The following is a 26,484-nucleotide window of genomic DNA, read 5'->3' as shown; positions in this document are numbered from 1 at the left end:
TTGGGTATAGCTTTTTAAGGTAAGTGTGCAATAGTTATGAACCTTAGGGTTAGGATGCGGGTTAAGTTAAGTGCATGCATGGTGGTATATGCAAGATTTAGTGTAGGGTTAGAAGTAGGGTTTAGTTTAGGATTAGATGTAGGGCTTTGGTTAGTGTGTGTATGTGGTTTATTTAGTTTGTTTGTGCAGGTACTATGTAGCAGGCAGTGGGAAGGGACAAGTATGATATTTCAAGTTTTTGAATTTCGTGGTTTAGGGCGTTCGGTGTATTTGCAGTTCGTGGAATATGTGTCAGTGTTTAGGTGTTCGGGTAAGTAAACATTCGTGTTTTTAATATGAACTCCTTGTCAACAGCTGATAGCCATCCTCTGGACTAATTACCTCATAAATCATAAGCAATTGGGTATTTTTATTTTATTTATTTATTTATTGCTAACCAAGTAAACCCACTAGGTACAAGCTTCTTTCTGGAGCAACCTACAGCATGCAAATAAAGGCTGAAGGAGTTAAACCTTGACCTACAGGATGAAGCTCATTAACCACTCATAGCTGTAATCCTCTGCACCAAGCTGCCAGAACATCATAGGTTCATAGGTAAGTACTAGGCTATCTGCCCGAGGGCATCTATAAGCCTAGGCAGAATGTGTTGGCTTTCGCCGCCCCCTTAGATTAGTTCCCTGTGCCTCTGTCTAGCATAGGCATTAGTTCCCTGTGCCTCTGTCCAGCAGAGCCACTGCAGTGGTCCCTGGGGTAAATTTTTTGTTTCCCATCCACTCGTCAAGGTTTCTCTTGAAGAGTGTTAGTGAGGGGCTCTGCCTCATGTAGATTGGAATCCTGTTTCAAAGCATGGGTAGTCTCTGGGACAGGAATCTATCCCTCCTATTTATCGTTGTGGTGAGGTTCAGATCCGTAGAATGTGTGGCTCTTGGGGATTTGTTTTTATTTTTAGGTGGAGCATGTCCATCAATTCTGGGTTGGACATGGCCTTGTATGTCAGGCAGAGATCACCTCTGAGTAAGCAGTATGCAACCGAGTACAGTTGGAGTTTCTTCAGTCGGGCTGCATAGGACATCTGTTTGAGGCCAGTAATCCTCTTGGTGAGGTACTTCTGTTGTCTTTCCAGCTGTTGCAGGTGTCTTGTAAGGTACATCCCAAATGGGGCAGTGTACTCTATGATGGGTCTGATGAGTGATGATTAGAGGGGCACAATAACCTCTTTTGTTCTAGATACGAACCCTTTTTATGATTAGGTGGGCCACATAGAAGGATTTTCTAACCACCTTGGCAATATGATTATCAAAGGAGAGATTACTATCTACTTGGGTCCCCAGATCCCTTATTACATTTTCTGTATTTAGGGGACTACCATATATGTGGTAGTTTGCGGGTACTTTGTTTTTTCCAAATGGGATAACTATGCACTTTTTGGCATTTAGCTTGAGGCCATGATTTTGACACCAGGTATCCGTCTCAGTGAGACCCTTCTGGAGGTTGTCTGTATCAGCCGGAAAGTCAGTTATGGCCCCCAGTTTGCAGTCGTCTATGAGCTTGGTCAGCCATAGTCCTCCTGTGCTTGCCTGTACCTCTGAGAAGTATGTACCGAACAGGAGGGGTCCAAGGACTGAGCCCTGGGAGACGCCACTTGTAACCGGTTTAGAGTTGTACCTAGAGCCTGCAACTCTCACCTTGTGGATTCTATCCATAAGCCAATTGGAAACCCATCTTGTGATGTAGGGGTTTATGTTCAGGCTGGTGAGCTTGTCTATAATACCAGAATGGGGAATGGTGTTGAAAGCCTTTGCGAGGTTTAGGTAGGCTGTGTGGACCTCCTTTCCCTCATCTAAAGCCTTGGTAACTGTCTCAAAGAAGTCCATCAAGTTTAGGAGGCATGATCTCCCCTTAACAAAGCCAAACTGGGTAGGGTCCAATGTTTGGATGTTCCCAATGTCTCTGTTAATGAGTTCCATGATGATGTGCTCCATAGCCTTTCAGACCAGGCTAGTCAGGCTTATAGGGCGATAGTTCCTGGGGTCTGTTGTGGCTCCACCTTTGTGGAGTGGGATAACTGTTGCTGTGCGCCACTCTATGTGCACGTAGCCTGTAGACAGGCTGAGTTTGAACAGTGTGTTTAGGTGAGGTGTGTAAGACACAGCCTGGGACACCATCCAGTCATATTGAAGCTGTGTTATTGGCTTTGGATAGGGCTGTTTTAACCTGTGTGTCAGTGATTGTCGGGGTCTACATTCTTCTGGTATGGTTATGGGCCCTTTATGGGGTGAGAGGGAGGCAAAGTTTGCACTAAACCTGTCTGCCAGAATGTTGGCAATATCAGTCGGTTCAGTGTATTTTGTGCCATTCTGCACTAACTCAGAGCAGATCTGAGAGTTTCCACTTAGGTTCTTGACATAGCTAAAGAACACTTTGTGGTTATCTTTGGAGTCCTTGGCAATTTTTCTTTCGAAGCTAGCCTTGGATGATTTTATGAGGGATCGTAGTTTCTTGCTGATACTGATCAGGGATGTCTTTCCTTCTTGGGATTTTACTGTTTTCTGTACTAGTTTCCTCCTTCTATTGTATAGCTTATTTATGGCAGGGGTCCAGTATCCTTTTCTTGGAGGAGTGAGTCTTGGTTTTGCTTGGGATAGCACGATCCATGCATTCTTGCAGGTGCTCACAGAGTGCCTTTGCAAGTGATTCAGCAGTTTGGACTGCATTGTCCTTTAGCATGGGGGCTGTGAACCTTTCCACCTCAGTCTTAAGTAACATGAAGTTTGCTTTTGAAAAGTTTTTCATGGTGGTTTCATTGATTGGGGGTGGGGGCGGAATGCGGATATTCAGAGTGATTAGTCTATGGTCTGAGCTAACCAGCGAGGGGTTGACATCTGGTGTAGAACAACAGTTGCCCACGTTGGTGATGACCAGGTCCAATATGTTGTCACCTCTGGTGGGTATGTTGACCAGTTGATCCAGGGCATTCAAGTTTATAAATTCTAGGAAGCGTTGGGCAAGGGAAGTTAGTACTTGAGTAGTTCTCCCAGTTAATGTTTGGGTAATTGAAATCACCCAATATTAGTGCGTTTGGTAGGACCTTCATATTTTCCAGTGTCTCCAGAAATGTGGAATGGGGGTCCTGGGTCATGGTGGGTGATCTGTAGCAAGCTATAATTTGAATTGCAGTTTTGCCTGTTGTTAGTTGCACATGGATGATCTCTGAGGCATTGTGCTGTGCCACTAACCTGGAGGTGTGGGTATCCTTGATAAATATGGATACACCCCTGCCTTTTGTGTTTCGGTCCAGGTTCTGTGGCCGAAAAGTATGGCATGAGTTGTAGCCTGGTAGTGCTGGGGTGCTCTCTGGAGCCTTAAACCAGGTTTCTGTTGCTGCACATTTGTCGATGTTCTCCATACTGAGAAGTGCCTTGAGTGCATGCATTTTGAGGTTTAGACTTCTGGCGTTGAGTAGCATTACCCACAGTTTTTGGTTACTTGTGCTATTTACGGTGGTGGGTTTGTCTTTTGAGCCTTGCCTAAAAAAGTCACTATGGGGGCGGCAAAAGCCTTGGCCAGTATTTGAAAGCCTAAAGGTGACAGGTGCAAGCAATCTCTTGTGAAGCAACTTGGCTTGTCGAGCATGTCTTTCCAGGTGGACAGATACTGCATCTCCTTTGAATGACACCAGAAACATAGCCAATTGTTGAAATTGATCATTTTTTCTTTATACTGTGGCATCATTCTTGGTGAGGGTAGGATGCTACTCACGGTCAGGGTCATACCGGCCTGGGCTACGTGATCAGAGAGCTCTTCCATGTCTCTCTTCATGTAGTCCATGGAGGTACGTCTCAGGTCATTCACACCAACATGGACAATGACAGAGTCGTATTTGTACTTGTTCTGGAGCGACCTGAGTGCTTGTGTTATGTGGCGGATCCTGGCGCTCGACTGGCAACTAACTGTAACCTTCTCCTTGTCCAGCCTAGTTAGTGGGACATCAGTATGCCTGACTATAGAGTCGCCTATTACTAGTGTGTTGGGTATGTTATTTTGCCTTAAGGGCTGTGATTGCGTGGCACACTGATTATGTGAAGTATGTGTTTCATGGTTTGTGATGGGGTGTGGAGGTTGCTTGGGTGTCTGCTTTGGAGGTCTCTGTTGCTTTTGCAGATTTTTATTTAGAGCCTCCGAGTATGTTTTCTTGTATTTATGTGTGTTATTTGCCGTTGTTGGTTTAATAGGTCTATGTGCGACTGGTAGTGTGTTGCAAGTATTTTCCTTCTCCTCTTGACTGTCAGTTGCAGTCTTGGGTTGAGAGTGCTTTGCCTCCAGTTTGGCTGTATAATTGCATCTCTCGCATATATTAGTGTTTGGTGGTAGGAGGAGAGGCTTGTCTGTGTACATGAGGCAGTTGTAACATTGCCTAAAAATGCCCAGATTCACCAGTTCGACTGCAGAGTACACCGGAAACTGCCCTTTGCACATGCCTGAATAGGTAAAGTGAGCTGTTTTACTGATTGGTTGGTAGGGACGAATAGAGAGCCTTGTCCTTCTGGACAGTATAGGGGGTCTAGAGCTAGGGTTAATTAGTGCTTGCTATGAGTTTTGAGCAAGTGCTGGGCTGTGAAATTAATAGTTTGAGTGCTTAAGTTGAAAGTTTGTCTAGCTTCAAGGGAAAAATTGAAGAGTAGACTTTGTGAAGCCGGGAATAGTTTAACCATAGCTAACCGGCGCGCAAAACCGCACAAATGTGTTTTTTATAGCAGGGAAAAGAAAGAGATAGAAATTGGCCCAAAATGGCCAATAAACTACTAACTTCTGGGCTACAGCAAACAAGGCGCACAAATTTCAGAAAGAAACAGATCAAATAAGCAGGCACAATAAGCCTTTAACCAGAAATTCCCAGCTCAGAAGGACATAATCTAGCCTCTCCTCCCACAAGGGTGCAGATCACAAACCTTCTTAATGTAAAACAACTGGCCTGAAGCCCAAGTGCTTAAACCAGAACTAATGCACTTTTAGAATAACAGACACTGAGCCTTCAATCACCAATTCCCAACTTAGAAGTATGTAAGCTACCTGTCCTGCCACAACAATGCAGTCCACAAACTTTCTTAATGTAAAACAACTGGTCTGAAGCCCAAGTGCTTTAACCAAAAGGCTTAGAATAACAGTTTCAATTTAATCAGGCTACTACCAAGCAGTAATAACTGCAGCAGAATAATACAATTGAATACTTTTAAGAAGGACAAGCAAAATAAGGTAATAAAGTCGGAAGAAACACAAATACAGTAAAAGCAGATGAATAAAGTGCAAAGTATTTTTTATAACAATAGAAAATGAGCAAACTGATTTAAACAAATTACCCAATTAACCAGTAAAAAAACTCAAAACTGAGCCCTGTTCCAACAGTCTTCAATCTGACAAGTTCCAACTGCACACTGCTGCCACTAGGGTGCAGGTGAACCTTCTCCAAAAAATAGATGGTCTGGATTAGTGCTCAGGTTATACAAACAAAGCTAGATTCAGCAGGCCTGAATCTAGTCTATGCTACAGCAGACAAGGCGCACCAATATCAGAAAAACAGTTCAAATAGTCAGGCACAGTAAGCCTTTAACCAGAAATTCCCAGCTCAGAAGAGCAGAATCTAGCCTCTCCTCCCACAAGAGTGCAAACCACAAACCTTAATGTAAAATAACTGGCCTGGTGCCCAAGTGCTTAAACCAGAACTAATACACTTTTGGAATAACAAACACTGAGCCTTCAATCAGAAATTCCCAGCTTAGAAGGATGTAAGCTACCTGTCCTGCCACAACAGTGCAGACCACAAACGTTCTTAATGTAAATCAACTGGTCTGAAGCCCAAGTGCTTTAACTAAAAGACTTAGAATAACAGTTACAATTTAATCAGGCCACTACCAAACAGTAATAAATACAGCAGAATAAACACAATTGAGTACTTTTAAGAAGAGGCAAAAGCAAAATAAGGTAATAAAGTTGGAAGAAACAGAAATACAGTAAAAGCAGATAAAGTGCAATTTTTTTTATAACAATAGAAAACAAGCAAAGTGATTTAAACAAATTACGCAATTAACCAGTAAAAAACCTCAGAACTGAGCCCTGTTCCAGCAGTCTTCAATCAGACAAGTTCAAGGCCTAAGTGTGTATGCCTACTCAAATGTTCTCTCTGCATTAGGCAGGGTGAGCTAATGAGACTGGACTAGAATAGAGGTGGGATAGGGCTGAACAGATGGAAATGGTAGGAGTATCTGAAATCAAAATATGATCTCACTGTACTCAGTTGAGCGAGCAAATGAGATGGGCCCAGGAGGAGTGTTCAAACACAAATTTACAGGGGGGTCAATTCCAAAGCCACCAAGATTAATAACACAGCAAGAACAGGGTGGATGAGTGGAGAAAGCTAACTGCAGAGAGAGAGAGCTCACAATTTTCAGTGAACAAATAAATAAGCAGATAAATGCAGTACTATTTTAACACAATATTCAATGAAACAATAAACAGAAAAAATAAAATGCTGTACTATCTTATAACACTGCAAGTTTGTACTTATCTCAGCTTGTAATAGTGTTGATGTAGGAACAGTTCAAGTATGCAACTGTTCATCAGAAACAATTTCAGACTTTAAGGCACAGAGAAACCCTCTAGGCTAAGACTTCTACACCAAATATCAATGAAGTGAGAAGAATAAACTACCTGCAGACAGAGAAAGGGCTCACAATTTTCAGTGAACAAACAAATAAATAAGCAGATAAATGCAGTATACTTTTTAACACAATACTCAATGAAACAAACAGAAAACATGAAAATGCAGTACTATCTTATAACACTGCAAGGTTGTACTTAGCTTGTAATCAAGTTGATGTAGGAACAGCTCAAGTATGCAGCTATTCAGCAGAAATAATTTGATATTTTTGTCACAATGTGTCTGAAGTTAGCTGTTTGCCAAATGTTTGCTTCTCTAATTTTTCTGCTTTAATAACAAACTAAAATCATTTGCTATGTTATGATATCATTTGGCTGAGATGTCTAACCAATGTCCCAGCTGCCTGAGTGGTTCTCAAGGCACTTAACAAAGAAGTAGGGGAATTTCCCCCATGCCATGGCCAAATTTCCCGTGGCCAATGTAAATACCATCTTTGGTATTCCCTGAAAAGAGGCTGCTAGCCTGGTAGGACTAACCCTGTCAACAAAGTATGGATAGATAAATAAATAGATTTGCCCAATTAAATGTACCTGTTGCTGTTAGCATCAGCATCATGTCAGCTGTTGCGTCTAATTTCAATTATTTGCTTCATGACTTAGATATAAATTATGAGAATAATGAAAAGTGATCATTTGATGCATCAGGATTAGGCGCTGGTTTGCTTATGAACTTTATTGTACTTAAGTGTCTTATAGGTATAAAATGTGTGGAGATGGGCTTCAATCAGTGTGCTGTCCACATGGTGCTGTGCACGTGGTTACGCTTTGCTTAAAACAACTAAAATGCCAAATACAACATGTAATTCAAAAAACAGCAAACAGCCAGCCATTCAGGTTCCAAGTTCTTTACTCTTACATAACATCCGATACCTCGGCATTTCTCCTTCCAAGGATAACAATCATACAATTAAACCGACATTTATACCGGGTGCCCCCTACTGATGATTTCAATATTTACATACCAATTTACCATATAATTTTACAAAAATCATTTGTGTAAAAATCTTACTCCAAATACATTTTACAATCTTTATCCATCTGTGCAGAAATACACATCTGATTATGAATAATCTACTCTATGCATATCATTACATCCTCATAAACATTGTGAATTGCAATTACAAATTTAATAAATGAATGACAGTTTTTTTAAATGAATAAATATTTACATATAATCAAGTTTATCTCCAAAATGAGCCCTTTCAGGTGCAGTGTACCATTATTGAGAATCATTTTGGTCTCCAAATTGAGCAGCCTTTTATTAATATCCCCCCTTTACATAAAGGGATGTCCTATCATACTAAATGTTAATGAATCAATTGACCCACCATGCACTGTGCAAAAATGTTCAGCTACAGGACTATTAAAATTACCATTACGAATATCCCCATATGTTCTGACACACGCACCTTCACCATTCTTGTAATTTTGCCTAGGTACCATTTAACTTCTTAACAATTACAACCCAAAATATATACAACCCCACAAGAATTGCAGGAAAAGCACTCCTTAGAAACAATTTTTTTTCCATTGATGGATTCAGCATATTCCTTACCTTGTTGGCTGCCTAAATGATTGTCAGTCAGCTGTCACCTCTGTGTATGAGGAATGAATGGGCCAGTTGACCAAGAGGGGATCTGATAGTCAGAAGTGGTAAAAAGCTTAAAAAAAAAAGACAATTTTATTACACATAGTTCTAAACAATCTCTATTGGGATTGCTGTCAACAATTGTGGCTATAGGTGAAATTCTGTTTGTTTATGGATACACACAGTGTAGGCTTCTGGGTTTCCGTTAATGCAGAAGTAATGTAATATGCACTGAGAAACACTGAGCCCAAATGCTTGTGCTGAAGAATAACAAGCTATTTACATAAATGTTTTCCACCATAGCAGTTGTGTATTGATTTTGAGTGGCTATACAACATGTTTTTTATTTTGAGTTTTTTCTTCTGTTTTTCATCCACATTTCTCTAACTTTTCATAATAGAGGTTTCCTCAAAGATTCCCTTATTATTTTTCCATAGAATAGCCATCATCTGTTTGTGCTGTTAAAACTAAACTACAAGCCTTTCTTTTCAGACTTAATGCCCATTCTCAGTTTTACAACTGTCCTTATGGTAGGATTAGAGTGTAACATTAATATACCTAGGTTGACCGTGCACACCTTTTAATTCTTCTCTTGTCTTTATTATCTGGCTGTACATCTTTCTTTAGCTAGATGCAGAATTCATGCACTCTGTAAACTCACTATATTTTGTCACACTTTTATGTTTTACTAATGTCATTAGATCAGTAGATGAGAAATACATTCTGTGTTGCCTTCCTGCACTTAGAAAGTGATCATATGTGCAAATTATCTTACACATCATGCCTTTTATTTCTTGCAGCTACATCTCCTTCACATAATCCTATGACATTTCATGTATCCTTAACTAAAGCACATTATGGTTCATATTAAAAAGCTTTTTCCATAAAATAAAAGGCCTATGAGTTTCTCTTAATTTAAATTCATTCCATGCCATAGAAATGTAAGCATGCTGTCAAGGACCCAGTATTTCTGCCTTTCAAAAATAATTAAGAAAATGAAGCTGCTAAGCTCTGTAACTATAATTTTTTTTATAAAAGCATATAAAGTGTAACAAGTTCTAGTGCAGTCTTTGACAGCATTCTCCTATCTCTGATTTCTGCAAATCAATTTCCCTCTTCTTTATTTGTTTCAGTATTGTTTCAACTTACTACTGTACTCAATCCTGCCACTTTTGTCACCGTATTTCATATATTTTTCGAACACCATTAAATTAGTCTCTTTATCATCGTAAATAATAAATTCTCTCTCTCATCCGTAAAACATTTCTCTTTTATGTTATGTAAAGAAAGGAAAGGAAAATTTGTCTTTTGAACCCATACGCATACTTATGTTTTGTAACCATTTACTACTTTTTTTTCCCATACTTGCTTAATTTTTCTTTGCCATGCATGTTGTTACTTTGACTGACTCACTGACTCTTCTCAAACATCTCAAGCAGCTGAACATTTTTTATGAGTTACTATGTTGTATCTATCTGTGCTTGTGTGTGTTTGTATGTACGTATGTGCGTGTGTGTGTGTGTTTGTGTGTTTGTGTGTGTGTATATATATATATATATATATATATATATATATATATATATATATATCCATGTATAGGTTTACTATCAAAATGTGGAATGGCACTTCACGTGAAACAGGGATGGCTGAATGTGTGCTTGTTTTCCAGTTTCCGTAATGCCAATCCAGAAATGTTCGAATCCTCATTAGTGAATGGTTGTGCGCATTTGCTGATGTGAGATCAACTTTCTGAAAAAAGATCGCACTGTAGTGGGGATCGGGAATTTTACCCTTTTCCTCAATGTAGTGCAAGTTGGAATATATAATATGCAGATGGTGTGGGAGGTGAAGGGGCCTTGCCCCCCCTGCAAAACTGTAAAAACTTGTGCTGTAGACATATAATTCCTGTGGCAGCTTCAGCACAAGTGCCTGAGTATCTGATGTCATCTCCTGACGTTTTGAATAAATTCGAATACGGATGTCAAGGTGATGTTTTCTGACATTCTGTAAAAGTGACATTCCCAAATTTAAAATGTCAGTTCAGACAATTAAATAGATTTTGTTTTGAGATTCAATATTTTGATAGTAAACCATACATATACGTATATATATATATATATATATATATGTATGTATATATATATATATATACATATATAGATATATATATATATATAATATATATATATATATATATATATATGTATACACACACACACACTCATATATATATATATATATATATATATATATATATATATATATATATATATATATATATATATATAAATGCATAACTGATAAATATGTATATATTTATATTTATATTTTTTTCAGGTAAGTTTATTGCTGCAGTAATAATGTGTGGCCATTCTGCCATCGTACTGTCACCTTTGCTAGGCAAACTTTTTTTGGATTATCCCAAACCTGCAGATGTACCACTTTACCTACAGGGAGAAACCTGTAAACCTTCCAGCCACTAAGGGGACTCTTGGAGAATATAAGGCTTTTTCCCCTTTATCTTCCTTATTAACTTCTGCCTCTTGATCATCTGTTTCTTCTTTGTGGTCCCACATTTAAAGATGTTCATCGTAGTCAGTATTAGTAGTCATTCTCGGAGTATTCCTGCTGTGAAGAAGCCCATGGTTGGCACGTATACCAGAATCTTTTAACCATCCCCCAGCCAGCTGATTTCCAGGAGGACCAACATGCAGATATCGGGGAATAAAATGAGCGTCAGCCAGCACCATCTTCTGTACTTTCTTGTCACATAGTCTCGTGCTCATGACAACTTTTACTTTGCATTGTCAGTCAACTTGAATCACCAGGACAGGGAATGCTGGCAATTCTGAGGACATTTTTTTGTCATTGGTGCATGTGAGGCATCTTTGTAACCCTTGGTCTGACCTTTTAGGCTTGAATCCTTTGGTGTGACCCCTCCAGAGGTACCTAGTTTGCAGTTGGACACAGCAGTACTTTCTCCAGCAATCTGCTGAAATTTGTTTTGTTTCTTGACAGAACACTGTATTTGAAATAGCAGAATATTTTTTTTTCTTTTCTGTCACTTTTATTGGTTATTTCATTGCTGGCTTAAGCAAGTAATAAATGTGTTTCTTCATTGTTAATGGTGACAGCAGTCCAAAATGTCAAAAGTAAATACTTAGTTTTAAAAATAAATAACAGTCAAGTAGACTTGGTCACAGAAAAAAACTGTTTTATTCGGTCGCAAGTGCCTTTCATCCCCTAACTGTTTTGGACTGCTGTTAAACTTTGAGCATTCAGTAAGAAGTTAAGTGATTGTTTTGATTTTGGAACAAAGAAGCACGTACAGCTGGCATCTGCTGCTGGGATCAACTGTTCTCCTTGCATCCCTAATTTTGTTTTGTAAACGTTCGTCTTGTGACTCGAATGGTGATGTACCAGAACCACTGGTGATCTTCTTTCTTTTGGGTTTCTTTACTTGAGACATTGCTGCATAGTTTGATTTCAACCTCATTTCAGCTTCATGTCTATTCACAATCTCACTTCTGAAGTGAGGTTTTATTCCTGTTTTTAGAAGCTGAATATCAGCACAGCAGTGTTTCTTTAAGTAGTACCACCTTTTAGTCTGCTGAACAGTTCTCAAAAGGTTACAGTCTTTTCAGAACGACAGTCTGTCTGTGCTTGTAGCAGTAGTACTTCCTCTGCAATAATTTGTAACTCTTTAATGTTTAACAAAGTATTTGTTGGGGCTTTGAACTAGCCCTCCCTTAAATTGCATGAGGAAACACTGTCCCATGGTGCAAAATTAATTGACTTCCTGTAAATATCCTCTCCTATCTTTCTTCATCAGAATGTTTGCTTGTTTTCTTTTCATTTTGTTTACTGTCATCATCATCATCTTCACCTTTGTTCCTTGTCCAGTCCCTGTCCCCTTCACTTCCACCCATTAATCAGTGTTATGTACCTTGATTTCCAGTGTACCCTTCCCCTCAACAGTCTGAAAGCAGTTGCTAGTATCACCCTTCCAGCTTTGTGTGTGTTTGCACACACTAAGGAGCACCTTTTACTACACTCAGTTCTTTGACAGTTTCTGATTCCTCACATGTCTTTCATGTATGCTTCATGATGCTGAATTGCTGTCATTCTTGCTGTATCAGCCTGAGAGTTACAACTGTCCGTCTACCTGATCAGTTTTGACCATTTCCACTTCCATGCTAACATTTACCTCACACCTCTCCATCTTGCAGTCACATCCTGCACACAAGAATACCATATTGCATCTTCCTCAGAAAGAGTAGGGTACTTTATTAAAACTTTTTATCTGAACATTTTATCAGGAAAAAGAGCAACTGAGCAGGACAAGAAAAGAAAAACATTTAATAATGTGCACTCTGCTTCAAATTACCAAAACTCCTTCAAAAGATGGTTTAAACTTTTATTGCAAAATAAAAAGACTTCTACTGTGCAAGCTTACTGCCTTTTGTAATATCCTATATTTTCTATCTGGTGGTAGGTCTCCCTGTATTCTTTATAACCTGTACTTTATCCATTTTTTGTTATAAAGACTGCCTTATAGCTCCCCTCCCAGAATTCCCAAACTGCTACCAAAACAGTTTGTTTTAATGTCTTCATATCAGATTATTTTTTTCCAAAATATTTTTATTCATTTTATAGCACAATAACTTAACAGTATAGTAATAAGAAAAAAAACAAGTAAACTGTATACAATGTCCATAACAACTAAAAAAGCAATATACATAGGAGAACACTTAATATTTCTCTAACAGATTAGACAGTTTTGTCCACTCAATTAAATGATGGGTTGTGTTGTTAGTCCTTGCTTTTATAGTACCAATCTCATTCTTACAAATGTAATTCACAAGATGAGTAAACTCAGCTTTAAAGACAGGAGTAGACTGGATTTCTAATTTTTAGTAACAATTTTCCTTGCTATAGAGAGAATAGACCATAGTAAAAATGTTTGGTTTTTCGGAATGACTTCAGGAACATTGAAAAGGATAAGGGAGTCAGAAATTGTACAATTATCATTCCATAGAGCTTTACAAAAATATTTAAAGTCTAATCAAAATGGGGAAATTATTTTGCAATTAACAACCATATGTATCCAGTCAGCATCAGGGTGTCCACATCTTCAGCAATTCATTTAATCTTTCTTGTACATTATTGCTAGTCTATGTGGGGTGAAAAAACATCTATGTAAAAATTTCCATATGTATACATGCCAGAACAGGGAAGATGTGGATTCCTTCACTGACTGTAAACTAAGTGTTTTATCTTTGTCTGAGAATACTTGTCTATTAACTTCACTTGAATAATTCCAAAAAGAAACATCTGTTTTGCTAAAATAATTTCTGAGAATTTTATAAGTAATAGATATGCATGAAGTATTCTTGGGTGAGCTATTAATAATTGTTGAGATAAAATCCAAGATTTTTAAGTTTCTCTTATTGTATGCCTCTAATGAGGATATGAGCTTAGTATGTATAAAATCCTTACAAGTTTGGATGTCCAAACTATATCTGCTGATCAAGTAGTCTGCAGAACTTATTTTATTAGCTGAGAGAAATTGATTCCAATACAATAGGTCACCCTTCTTAAATTCTAATATTTTCAGAGTATCAAAAGATATCAAACATTCATTTGTGTAAGCAATAGGAAACATAATTATTAATAAATTCTTAATTAATTGATCAGAAAACAATCTTTTTAAACAGCAGCAATACTTGGCTTATAAGAGGTGTGAAAACAAGCTTTTACCTTTCACTTTGAGTGTATATTTTTAAAATCCATATAAAGATGTTTGTATGTATTTCAGTATATGGTTTAAGCAATGTCCTATTACTATTAAGAAGTAAGGTATCATGTATGGATTTCCAATATGATGTATAAGAAGTATTATTCTAAAGCGACACTATGTTAATAAATGCGGAGTTTAAATAAAAATCAGTATTTGGAAACCCTATACCTCCTTCATCCCACCTTGTAGTGTGCCAGAGAAGAGAAATACTTGTTTTTTAGGATATCAACGAAAGTTAAGTAATAAGTTATTAATTTTCTGTTTCATTTTTACAGGTGGATGAATTATTAGAGCTTGGCCAATGAATAAGATTTTAGGTAAAAGTATCATTTTGATTAACGTTAGTCTGTCTTCAGATGTGAAGAAGAGTCTGTTCCAACTGTCTGTTAGACCAGTAATTGAGTTTATAAGTTGTTGGTAATTAGATGTGACAGATTTTTTATAATTAGATTCAGTAATGATATCTAGATATTTAATATGAGTGCCCTACCAGTTTGTCACTTTTTGATCTAAGTTTCATAGTAACATTTGTATTCAGTAGAAGTGCCTGAGTTTTGTTGTGTTTGAATTTTAGACCAGAGATGTTTGCAAAGAAGTCTAGATTATGTAATAGGTGATCTATTGAATTTTCAATATCTTTATTAGTTATTAGTAGGTCATTAGGAAACAGTTGTATCTTGGGGGGTAATTTGTCTGACACTTTATGTCCTTTAACAATGTCATTATTTCTAACATAATTTGCAAGAGGCTCAGTAGCCAGGGCAAAGAGGAATGGGGAAAGGGGGCATTTTGAATGGGCTAGATAGATAAGATCCAATCTTTACGCAGGCTAATGACTTTTCATATAGTTTTTTAATTAATCTTATAAAGTTTGGGGAGAAATTGTATTTTTGCAGAGCTTTAAACAGATATGGCCAACTTAGGGAGTCAAAAGCTTTATCTATATCAAGGCTTAAAATAGAAAGCTCATTTTTTTCTTGTTTGCGAAGTCAATTAAGGACAGTAATCTAATTACATTGTCTTGTACCTTTCTGTTTTTGATAAACCCAGTTTGGTCTTCATGTATTAATATTGAAAGAATATTATTTAATCTGTCTGCTAAGACAAACATGAATATCTTGTAGTCATTGTTAAGCAAAGAGATTGGCCTGTATGATGTGCAAAGGTTGGGCTCTTTATTCGGTTTTAAGATGGGAGAGATGATAGAATATTTCCATGAGGGAAGGATGTTTGCTGTAGTTTTAACTTCTTGGAATCCACTGAGTAAGATTTTCAAAATGCTATCAGGTAAGAGTTTGTAAAATTCCAGAATGAGACCATCCAGCCCTGGTGCCTTTTTTGTCTTAAGATTTTTTATTTGTTCCTTTACTTCTTTAAAGGAAAATGATGTATCTATGTTATTAATATAGTGTTTGGATAGTTTTGTTTCAATATTATTAGCAAGAATGTTGTCTATACTTTTGTCACTTGTAGATGAGTTGTTATTATTAATATTCTTGTAATGATTTTTAAAACATAATATGATATTTTTTAGATCTGTAACTTTGGCAGTCTGATTATTTCTAATGTATATTATTTCTTGTATATGACTTTTCTCATTTAAATATTTAGATCTAATCGCAATCCTGTGCATACTCTTGGGATTAATTGAGTAAGACTGTAATCTGATTTTTTTTCAGATTTATTGATATTTATGCTGCATGATATTGTGATATTCCTTGTTCAGTTTACATATGTCAGCTAATGCAGATTTGTTATTTGATGTAAGATGTTCTTCGTGTTTCACTGTTGCAGTCATCACACTTGGGTTATCTGCCTGCAGGTAGCCCTCAGTCAGCCCGAATGCCAGAGATTTAGTATTTCTGCGTCGGTTGCTGTCACTCCAGGACAGACGTCATGTCGTCAGGGGTATAAAAACAGGCAGCCGATGCCATTACATCAGTCTTTCTTGCCGAGGAGCCCAAAGCAGAAGCAGTTCGCATAAGTGCCAGTCGGCCGGTACCTTTACAAATTGAATCATCCTACGAATTGAATCATCCTGAAGTCTTCTAAAGCTAAGTACCCCGTTGGGGATCCTTTTTTCTTACTCTAACCAATGTCAGAAAAAGTTACCAATTGTCTCGCCCGTGGAAAGCAAATACCACACAGAGATTTCCATTCTTACTGCATCACCTGTTTAGCCCCAGACCACGATGTACCTCGCTGTCAGTTTTGTGCCTTGTTCAACACCTGAACTATTCATCATTGTTGCTAAAATACTTTCGCTCTTGATCTCCATATTCTGAAATGGCTTCGGTAAGCCATCCATTTACTGATCTTCTGAAAAAACGTAAGGATAAAGACAGAGACAAACTGCACAGGTCCAAAACTGCCGACGATGCTTCCGTTAAGCTAGTCGCCAGTTTGCTGGTACTCAGTGCGGAGCTTTCGCAGCCCCTGATGCCCGCTTCGATGGATTTGCAGGCCACTACCGAGACCCGTTCGGCGTCCGGTATGCCGTGAGACTCTTCTTTGACTATGGAACCTGCGGATGTCTCTACCTTGGATGGGTCCGGAGCCGCTGTGCAGGCACTGGCTTCTGAGGAACTTCTTTGCATTACCGATATTCGACATAAACCGACGATGTCTTTCGCATCTCCAGTTCTGTCAAAAACTAGCGAGCTTCTAAGGCCAAGAGTACGAGCTACGCCTAAAAAAACAACGACCCAAACTCAAGCACCTGCTTCCTTGCCACAATCTCAAATGCTTAAAATGGCAGAAGACCTGATCATGCTGATTAGGGGAAGCCAGCCTTCCACTGCTAAGAGAAAAAGAGACCTGTCCCCAACAGCTTTAACTAACAAGAGTCCCACGACTCTGAGGTTTCTTAATCTGAAGACATGCCTTTATCTGTTTATGAGGATTCAGATGCAGAGGAATCTTTTCCCTCCACTTCCCCGCCAGAGGATTTTTCTTTTGGTGAAACCCTACATACTTTAAGAGAGCATTAACACTGGGAATGCCAGGATTATCCTCAGTCCAAAAAGAAACTCAGAGAATTTTTAGATTTGCCACAACATAGACCTTTAGCTATCCCTCCTGTTCTGGATGTTGTGGATGATGTCTTTATGGAATCCAGTCTAACGCCTGATACTTTACCCCCTGCTCCGAGGAAAAAAGACAGGTACTACAGAGTCCTTGACTCTCACAAATTTATTTTCAGAAATCCTCCTGCTGACCCAGAGGTCATTTCCCAAGGGCCTAAAGGTATAAAAGCAACTACAGCCAAGAATTCCGAGCCTTAGATGGGGTAAAAAAGTATACACCTCTGCAACTCTCGCTATCAGGGCATTGAATTGCCAGTTTCACATGCTGAAATACCAGCAACATATTATGGAACTTATTAAGCAAAAATTATCTATTTTTACAGACTGTGCAGAAAATAAAAAATTAAAGGAGCTTATGCATTCTGCAAGCCAAGTCAGCAAGCATACCTAGCAATGTGGGTTTGACACCCTAGAAGCATCTTGCAGGGCAGCAGTCACTGGCTCTGTAACTGAGAAGGCATGCTTGGCTTAAGGAGCAGACCTTGCCAGACCATGTCAAATCAAAATTACTAGACGCTCCTTTGAGCAAGCACAATCTGTTTGACACCAAAGCAGAAGAGGTTCTAAAAAAGATGGAAGAAAAAGATAAGTCTGTGCAGACAGTCAAAGATTTTCTGCAAGTGCAGCCTCCAAGATTCAGCAGACATTGCCCCAACAAACATTAGTCCTTTCCAGCCACCTCAAGGCCATCTCTAACTAGACACAGGGGAAACAGACACCCCAGATTACAGTCTCAGGGTATGCAGAGATCCAAGCAATGGAGTACCTCCACTTCTAAAACAGGGAGTGCTAAGCCACCCTCTTACGGAAAGAATTCACTAGTCCCCAGTCAAAAGATTGTATTCCTGGGAGCAAGCTTGGACACAGCATCCCAGATGGCATTCCTTACTCCAGAAAAAACAGGCCTATCTAACAGGCTTCTTCTCTCAAATGGCCACCAGAATCCAGCTATCCACAAGGAAAATCCTGCAGGCTCTAGGGTTCATGCCCTCTTGCATTCTAATAATTCCGTATGCCAGACTGCATATGAGGAAACTTCAATGGTACTTGTCTTTGATGCCAACATTCTCAGGACCTGGAAACCATCATACCTATCATACCTTGTCTATGGACAGAGTTTTTTGGTGGCAGCAGCATGCAGTCAGAACAAGGGACTTCCCTTTACACAACTCCACACCACCCAAACCCTTACCACAGACACATCAGACTATGCCTGGGGGGCTCATCTGGACAACAAGTGCATTCAGGGCCATTGGAGCCCAAATCAAATTCATCTGCACATCAACCAAAAAGAGATGCTAGCTGTTCCGCACGCTCTGACAGCTTTCAGATCCATACTCTCACCAGGACCCCTGCTAATAAAAACAGACAACATCACAGTGATGTGGTACTTCAACAAGCAGGGGGGAACCCACTCTTACCCACTCTGCAGGCTAGCCATGACCCTGTGGAACATGGCCTTGGACATGCATATTCATCTGCACGCTCAATTCCTGCCAGGCAAACAAAACAAAATCTGGCAGACGACTTAAGCAGAAATCTGCTAGACCCACACGAGTGGCAATGAGACCACAGCACTTTCATCCTTCTAATCCAGAAATGGGGGACCCCGGAGCTGGACCTTTTTGCCTCCCCATACAATCACCAGCTCAGCAAATTCTGCACCACTTACTTGCATAAGTGGGTTTATTATCTCTCCTCTACACAACTCAGCACAAAAACAGTAACTTAGCATGCACTTCAGCTGTACTGGAGTTTGCACAAATAAATGCATAATAAGTTATCACAGTCATTTTTGAAATGGGGGCAAGGTCCCCCCTTACACTCTCCCCCATGTAGGGATCTTTTATTTTCTGCTCACCTGTTACTTCCATCATCTCATTCCAGTGTCACTCCACCTTGGAGAAAGAGAGATTATTCAAAGTAAGAAAGTACATTTTAATTTTTTTTCCCATGGGAGGTTGTAATATTACAACAGGGGTATTTTCCCTGAGTCCTAACTAGATTTTGTCTACTCTTAGCAATGCCATTTGCAGCTTAGAACTGTGATTGCAAGAAGAGTGATGCTTGACCCCACATTTTGATGTACTGTTTAATTGAAAGAAACTGAGAAAATGTACCGGAGGAAAATGTACATAAAAATAAATTCCATGCAGCATCCCCGATTTAAAGTGAAAACTAGACACTAGCAAGTAAGACTGCTGTTCATACCCATGACATTGAACCACAATGTTCCATATTTTGTTTTGAAATCATATGAAGGTGAAACTGTAGGCCCTGAAAGAAGACCACACTAACTCATTTGGTGTAATTCTGTCACTGATTTGCGACTTGCTGTTTGCAGTCTTAATAATGGTCCCCATTGTAGCTCTCATCTTCTTTGCTAAAAACTGAGGGACAAAGCTAAAAATACCAGGAGACAAATGTTCAAAAATCAGGGGCAAGTTTTAAATAGTACCCTTATTCACTTAAAAGTTTGATAGAGTAGCATATTTTGTGTCAACATACTTTTTCTGAACAGTAAGAAGTATGAAACACTAATGGCCTTGACTGACTGATTGTAATCCTTGTGATTTACCTGAAAATCAAACATTTTATGAGGGATAGGTTCAAGATATGAGGCAAAATCAAGAACAGGTAAGAGTTATGATCCCCACAGCAATTATTATTTGGAAAGAATAAACACTTCCAGCCACTGAAAATGTAGTCAACTAAAATGATGTGTCACAGCAAAGCTGTCTAGCTGATGAAGTCTGAAGTGCCATCTGTCTCTCAAGAGGGTGCTTTACAGGGTTTATCAAATATTTCTTAGGGCAGAACTGCAAATGTACTAGCATTGTTTAGTCGTTCAGAAAATTGATTGCGACTGTTCTTCAGGTTACCCCATGTACTTCTGTAGTTCTTTTACATCAGCAGGATTATCCAGTTAAGAGACAGAGGGGATTGTGATCAGTTTGCTTCAAAACCCAACTATTCAAACACCTATCCACTAAATGGAAATGTCCAGCCTTCACCCAACCTAATCAAAGGGGGTTCTCTCTCTCTGGTTTCCAAGCTCTACAGCTCTCATAGTTATCTTCCTATGAGCCTATCTAAGCTCTCAACAATTTCTGTAGCTTCTCTCTAAACTCTCAACAACTCCTACAGCTACCCTCACACAGCCCAACCTTGTAAATATTGTAAATAGCATTCTACTGTTGATGTGTGTATGGAAAGCGTATTTACATTTTCTTAAAAGGTTTGTATGTAAACTGTTTCCACACCTAACACATATCTGTTTTCCTCAAATGAAACTGTATGATCCCTACCTTCAAGCTTAATGAATTTGTTAAATATGCATGATATTGAATGCATTTATGAGTAACTATTCTATATAATATTATCTTTAATATTAACTATCAGTTGTATCTAAATTGTATAATGCATCTTGGAGCTTTTCTCCCCAGGCCTCCACTGAAAATGGGTCAATTCGGCCCAGTGGACTTCCCCGGTAATCAAACTGCAAATAAATAAAAATAAATAAATTTATGCTGTATTTTGAGAACAAATGGCAAAGTAAAGTTAAGCTCAGACACTCAGTCATTCTTTTTAGTAAGTGGAGACTTCCAGATGGTCTAACCTATTACCAGGTAAAAAGTAAGTCATTAAGGAGAATTAAGTGTTTAAGAGGCACTGCTGTCAAACTCTTGGCTTCCAGAAATGGGGACAAAAGCTTACAAAAACTGACATATCAAAATATTCGTAAGTTTTGATTTACAAGCTGACAGAATAAGGGAAAATTGCATACTTCTTCTGAAGAAAAGGAATTTTGTAAATGTAATGATTGTCCTTATTTGTTCATTGTACTTCAGTCTCTTTAGGAGGAATAGAACTAAGTTTTGAGCTTAAATCAGAGAATGTTATTTGATTCATGTTAAGTAATCAAATATGCTTTCTGTGATTGACAATAAGAAGAAACCTAATAGGTGAAAAAACTTTCAGCGATGCACATAAAAGATATTTTTCTTGCAGAGGGAAGCTGCCCTCGAGTTATATTAACTCCACAGTTGCATTGCATTGGGGATAATTGCAAAGTCCGTAATCGCTAAAAGTGGTTTTCAGACATTATGGTTTGCACTGTTGGCTTTCGGAGAACTGGCAGTTGTGCAGCTGACAGGTTCCATTGAAATTTATGATAACATCCTTTAAAGCTGTTGGCTAATCAGTGATGCTCTTGGGTTCTAGCTGACACTTGGTTTGCAGCTAAAGTGTTTCAGCTCCCAAAGGTATCAGTAGATTTCCAGTGCACTTGTATGGTGGCTACCAACTTTATGTTATCAGGAGGTTTTCCAATAACACTAAGAATCATATGCAAGGTCTTCATCATTACAAGTTTGTTACAGGTAGGCAATCTTATGTGTAACATATATGAACTTCACTGCTATAAGGTAATTTTCTCTCAGTTTCAGTCTAATCAGCATGCTCCCATATACTACTACAGAATCAAGTATGGGAAGGGTCTGTATGTTGGAAGAATTCAGTATACCTCAAAGCTGCAAGTTGCTTAATTCCAGAGTGTGAAGCTGCAGTATTGTGCACAACATTCCACCTGTATACACATTTCTTTTTGTTATGTTTTATATGTTTGATGGCCAGCAGCTTTATCCAGCCAGCCTTCTCTTTTTATTTAGTGTTTTAAAATTGCCATGCCATGATCCCCTGTTGAAAAGCAGGGGCAATCTTTGTAAAGCAATTTATTTATTTTTTTTTTCAATAATCATTTTTATTGTTTTGCAAAACCATTATACATTTCACACACTATTTACATTATGTACAATATTGCTTCCAATGTTTTAGTTCCATTTTGAATTTCCCTATTATACATTAAGAGTAAATATCATTTTAACCAAGTACAGGAAAATAAAATCACAAAAAATTAAACATAAAAGCATCTACTATAGACAATTATAAACCAACTCAAGCCAATAATTTGTATTATTTCTACATTTTCTATCTAATCCAAGAATGTGTTGGTACACATACATAATGTCCTGACGGAAAGTGGATAGAAACCGCTACGCCAAAATAATATTAAAGATTTGTTCCCAAATTTTTATGCTGTTTATATTTTTCTTATTATTTCTAATTAACAATTTGTGCGCTAATATATGCTTAATCGCTAACAGCCTGAAATTTTGCCACGACACCTGTGCTGGGTTCAACCAATTTGTGGCTATATATAATTTCATTAGTAAACTAATATTCATAATTACAATCTTTTTTGTTTTGTCCAAATTCTCCGGTGGAATATGTAAAATCAGAAATTCCCAGGAGAGTGTTGAGTTTTGGTAACCCATTTTTTGTAGTTGTAACTTTAATGAATTCCATAATTTATAAATGCACTTGCAACTCCAGAACATGTGTAACAGGTCTGCTGTCTGATCTACACACTGTGGACATTTAGGTGACTTTTTTGAATCAAATTTATGAAGTGTTAGATGGGTATAATATGCATTGTTAAATATCATCAATTGAGTAAAGACCAGTTTTTGAAGTGATACGGATTTTAATGTTAAGTTAAACGCCTCTACTATTTTACTGTCGTCTAGGGATGGCAATTTCTCTCTCCAGTATTTCGATAACAAAATATGATTATTATATTTTCTCTCTTTTTGTAAAGCAATTTATGATGTGCCATAGCACTTAATTTCCATATCTGAAAACCTACAGGATGTCCTGGATGTACTTTAAAACTGGAGGAAAAAAATGTCATCATTGAATGAGTTTTGCAGAAGTGAAAGCCGGTTTTCATGCAAGAGCTGGGGCCACCACCATCTTTCAGAGAGCAAATAGTCCCACAAACAGATGTGAAACAAAAAGAGGGTTTCCTGTTATGCACTCGTAGCATATGGCCACAATTACCACAGTAGCCATCGATAAACCTTGTATTGTCCAGACCAAACACATCTTATTTCTAGATAGCATTCATTTGCTTACCTGCTCTATTTAATGACTGTCATTATTTTTTTATTTACAAGGTGACTGATTTATGACAATGTGTGGCTTTACATTTTACCTTTGTTGACCAGTGTGCCTTGTACTGGTAAATAATTGCTGTGTTTTTCTATATATAACCAGGAATTCATACTGTCATTACAAAAATTGCCTATGTAAACAGTGTAGTAAATACAGTGACATCACACTGACTTGTTGCACTTTTTAACTGAATCATTAAACTTTAATCTGTGAAAAAAGTTGGCATCTGGCATTGCAGGCTGAAACTAGCTCTTTTAGATTAGAACACACTACAAAAGGCACATATGTAGAAATCATGTCACATTTTTGTGAAAGTTAAAACACTTGTCAGAAAAACTTATTTCAGAAGACAGAATTTCTAAGCACAGTTTATGATACTAATTCCGTCACCACATTCTGTGGAGTCAGCAATCAACCCAGGCAGGCCATGACAGAAATTAAAGAGGCTCTTCAAACATTGTGTTTGAGGTTTTTTTTTCCATTTTGTACCCTTAATAGTGTAATACACAAGTAATGCCCTATAAAGGGAGAAGGGAGAGAGTTTTTGCAATGAGGTGAAATTTCAGCACCATACTTGGATTTCCTTTAACCAGACTTCTGATGAAACCTTACTCAAAACTGAATTATCATTCATGGTGTTTTCATTATACTTTGCCATGAATCTCTTTGATAACTTACAGAAAGCGTTGTCATTAGACTTTAATGCCCTAGACTTAGTATGAGTATAGCAAAATCATAAGAATATACTGATAATGAAGTGGTTTTCTGGATGGTTTATTGGCAGCAAGATTTGACTGATCACTCTTTTCTCTATCTCTGCAGGTGTCATATTGTATATTTTGCTTGTGGGTTACCCGCCTTTTTGGGATGAAGACCAGCACAGACTTTATCAGCAAATTAAGGCAGGCGCCTATGATGTAAGTAGCAACGAAATTCTGCTTCTACTTAGTTTGTGATGTGACAGCACAGGGGAATGGGTACTCAATGTAAAGTGGAATCCTGAAAAAGTAACAGGATGATAAAAACTAGCAGTTCTCTGTGATGTACTGCAGTATATCTTTCTGCACACTAAAGTGTGTATGTAACATGTATGCAGAAAAACAATAATATGCCCCACATGCATAAACACCTTTAATAACAGTGTAGTATATTCCCTGTTATGTAAGGAGGTCCTGAAAGAAATTGCACCAATCCAAAAGACATAGCAACTAAAATCACACCTCTTATATACATGGAAAGAGCAGGCCATTATACCTGTAGAGGCAGCATCTCGCACAGCTTGCAAAGCAAACATTGCAGCATCATACTTGTACAGCAGATATCTACCAAAGCACTGAGAAAGAACTGTAGAATGTAGAGTACAGGAGGCACATGATCACCTAGTGCAGCTAAACAGGCAGCTGACATTCTGTGGCCCATCCCCATACTGCAGGATAAAAGTAGGACGACTGTAAGATTAAGGCAAGCGCTCGATTTGGATTCCATAATGAATGGTTAGTGAGGTTAAGCTAAGGTCATAGTTGGATAGTTTGTTAAGAAGGAGACAGTTTTGAAGGCATTAGACATGTCTAAAAATATTGAAGCATCCTGTTGTCCTTTGTTCAGGTGTTAGTGGATGGAGTCAGTAAAGGCAAGGAGAGCTGCACTAGTACTGTGCTTTGGTCGGAAACCATGCTGAGAGTTGGAAAGTAGGTTGCTGAGAAGGAAGTAATTTAAGAGTTGGTTGTGGATGCATTTCTCCAGGATTTTTGTGAGAGGGGAGAGGATTGCTATGGGGCAGAAGTTTGTTATTTCCTTGGATGGGCCACATTTATGGAGTGGAATAATATGAGATATTTTCCAAATGTGAGGTACATACTGTTCCTTGATAGAGCGGTTCATGAGTATGGAGATGGGATATGCAATTACAGGGGTTGCCAGTTTCAGGAATTCATTAGGGAGATTGTCAGCAGCTGTGCGGCTTGGTTTGAATTTGGATAAGAGAGTATTTATGTAGTTTGTTTGTATAGTTGTGAAGAAGAGGGGAATGTGATTGAGTATAGTGGTGCTAGCGATGGTAAGTGGCTGGTTGTCCGGAAGGGAGGTTACTGCGCTGATGAATTGGGTGTTAAACTGAGTAGCTATGGGGTCAGTGTTATTGGAGGGGGTCGGGGGGGTTGGCCTGAGTTTAGGAGTTGGTTGATACAATGCCATAAAGTTTTGGGGTTATTTTGCTAACAGGATAGGAAGCATGCTTGTTTATCACTTTTTAATTTTTTTTATTAAGTTTCTTAGCTGTTGGTAGTTGGTTAGGTCTGATTTTTCTCTAGTTGTATGATATTTTGACCAGGCATTGTCTCTGCTTTGCATTAATAATTTGGTACTTTTGGACAACCATGGGAGAGGCTTGGTTCCAACACAAATTTTTGTGGTGAGGGCTAGTTTATTGAGAGTAGGAAGGAAGGTTTTGTTGAAGTACTGACCTGCATCATCTAATGGTAGGTATTTGAGAGGAGCCCAGTTACATTGCTGTAGTAGTAGGTGGAAAGTAGTGAGGGAAAAATGTTTTGTGGTGGTAATGTGTTTGTAAATAATGTTACTTTCTAGGTAAACATGTTTCTTATAAAGAAATGTTGGGTAATGGTCACTGAGGGTGTCTGGTTGGCATCCGGCTAAGTGACGTTGCTTGGGTCTGTTGGTTAGGATCCAGTCTAAAGTAGAGTGCTTGCTGGAGTGTTTATCGATATGTGTTGGGCAGTTTATGGTCTAGGTAAAGGAATAGAGATTAATAAAGTTGGATGGGTTGTTAATAGTACAGGATAGCCAATCTAGGTTGAAGTTACCGAGAATAAAGGTTTCTTAGGTGAATTCAGTGGATGCCCAGGAGAGTAGCTGTTTTATACTAGGGAGAGTGTTACCAGGAGGGAGGTAGGCGGCTATTATAACTATTCCTTTATTGGGGTTGATTTCAAGGTGGGTGAGTAATAGTTCTGAGTTAGGGATAGTGGGAAGTGAGTGGTTCAAGTGGGTTATTTTGAGGGTATTTTTGAACATTACTTAACAGCCCCGCCACGTTTGTTGAGCCTATCCATTCATATAATGTTGTAGCCTGGTGTTAGAATTTCTGTATCCTTAATGTGGGGCGTTAGCCAGGTTTCAGTTAACACTACTATATCTGGAAAGTAGTGGGATAGTGTAGCATGTAGGTCATTGGTCTTATTTAGGATGCTACATAGGTTGAGATTTAAAAGGAGTAGGTCTGAGTTGGAGGATTTTTGGAAGGGAGGGAGAGAGGGGGTGTG

The 26,484-nt window shown here is 38.4% G+C and overlaps 1 protein-coding gene across 21 annotated transcripts in view; it reads left to right on the top strand.

Moving 5' to 3' along the window:
* CAMK2D (calcium/calmodulin dependent protein kinase II delta) overlaps positions 1 to 26,484 on the top strand; it is a 1,797,486-nt gene that overhangs the window by 1,316,228 nt on the left and 454,774 nt on the right. For all 21 annotated transcript variants that reach the window (XM_044061588.1, XM_044061589.1, XM_044061587.1 and 18 more), the window contains exon 9: positions 24,026 to 24,120. In XM_044061588.1, coding sequence (XP_043917523.1) covers positions 24,026 to 24,120 — 95 coding nt within the window. The remainder of the gene's footprint in view (positions 1 to 24,025; positions 24,121 to 26,484) is intronic.

Source organism: Protopterus annectens, chromosome 2.part0 (genome assembly GCF_019279795.1).
Source record: "Protopterus annectens isolate FY-2018-M chromosome 2.part0, PAN1.0, whole genome shotgun sequence".
NCBI lineage: Eukaryota > Metazoa > Chordata > Ceratodontiformes > Protopteridae > Protopterus > Protopterus annectens.
Note: the sequence above shows the minus strand (reverse complement) of the source record. Positions and strands in the feature narration are given on the sequence as shown.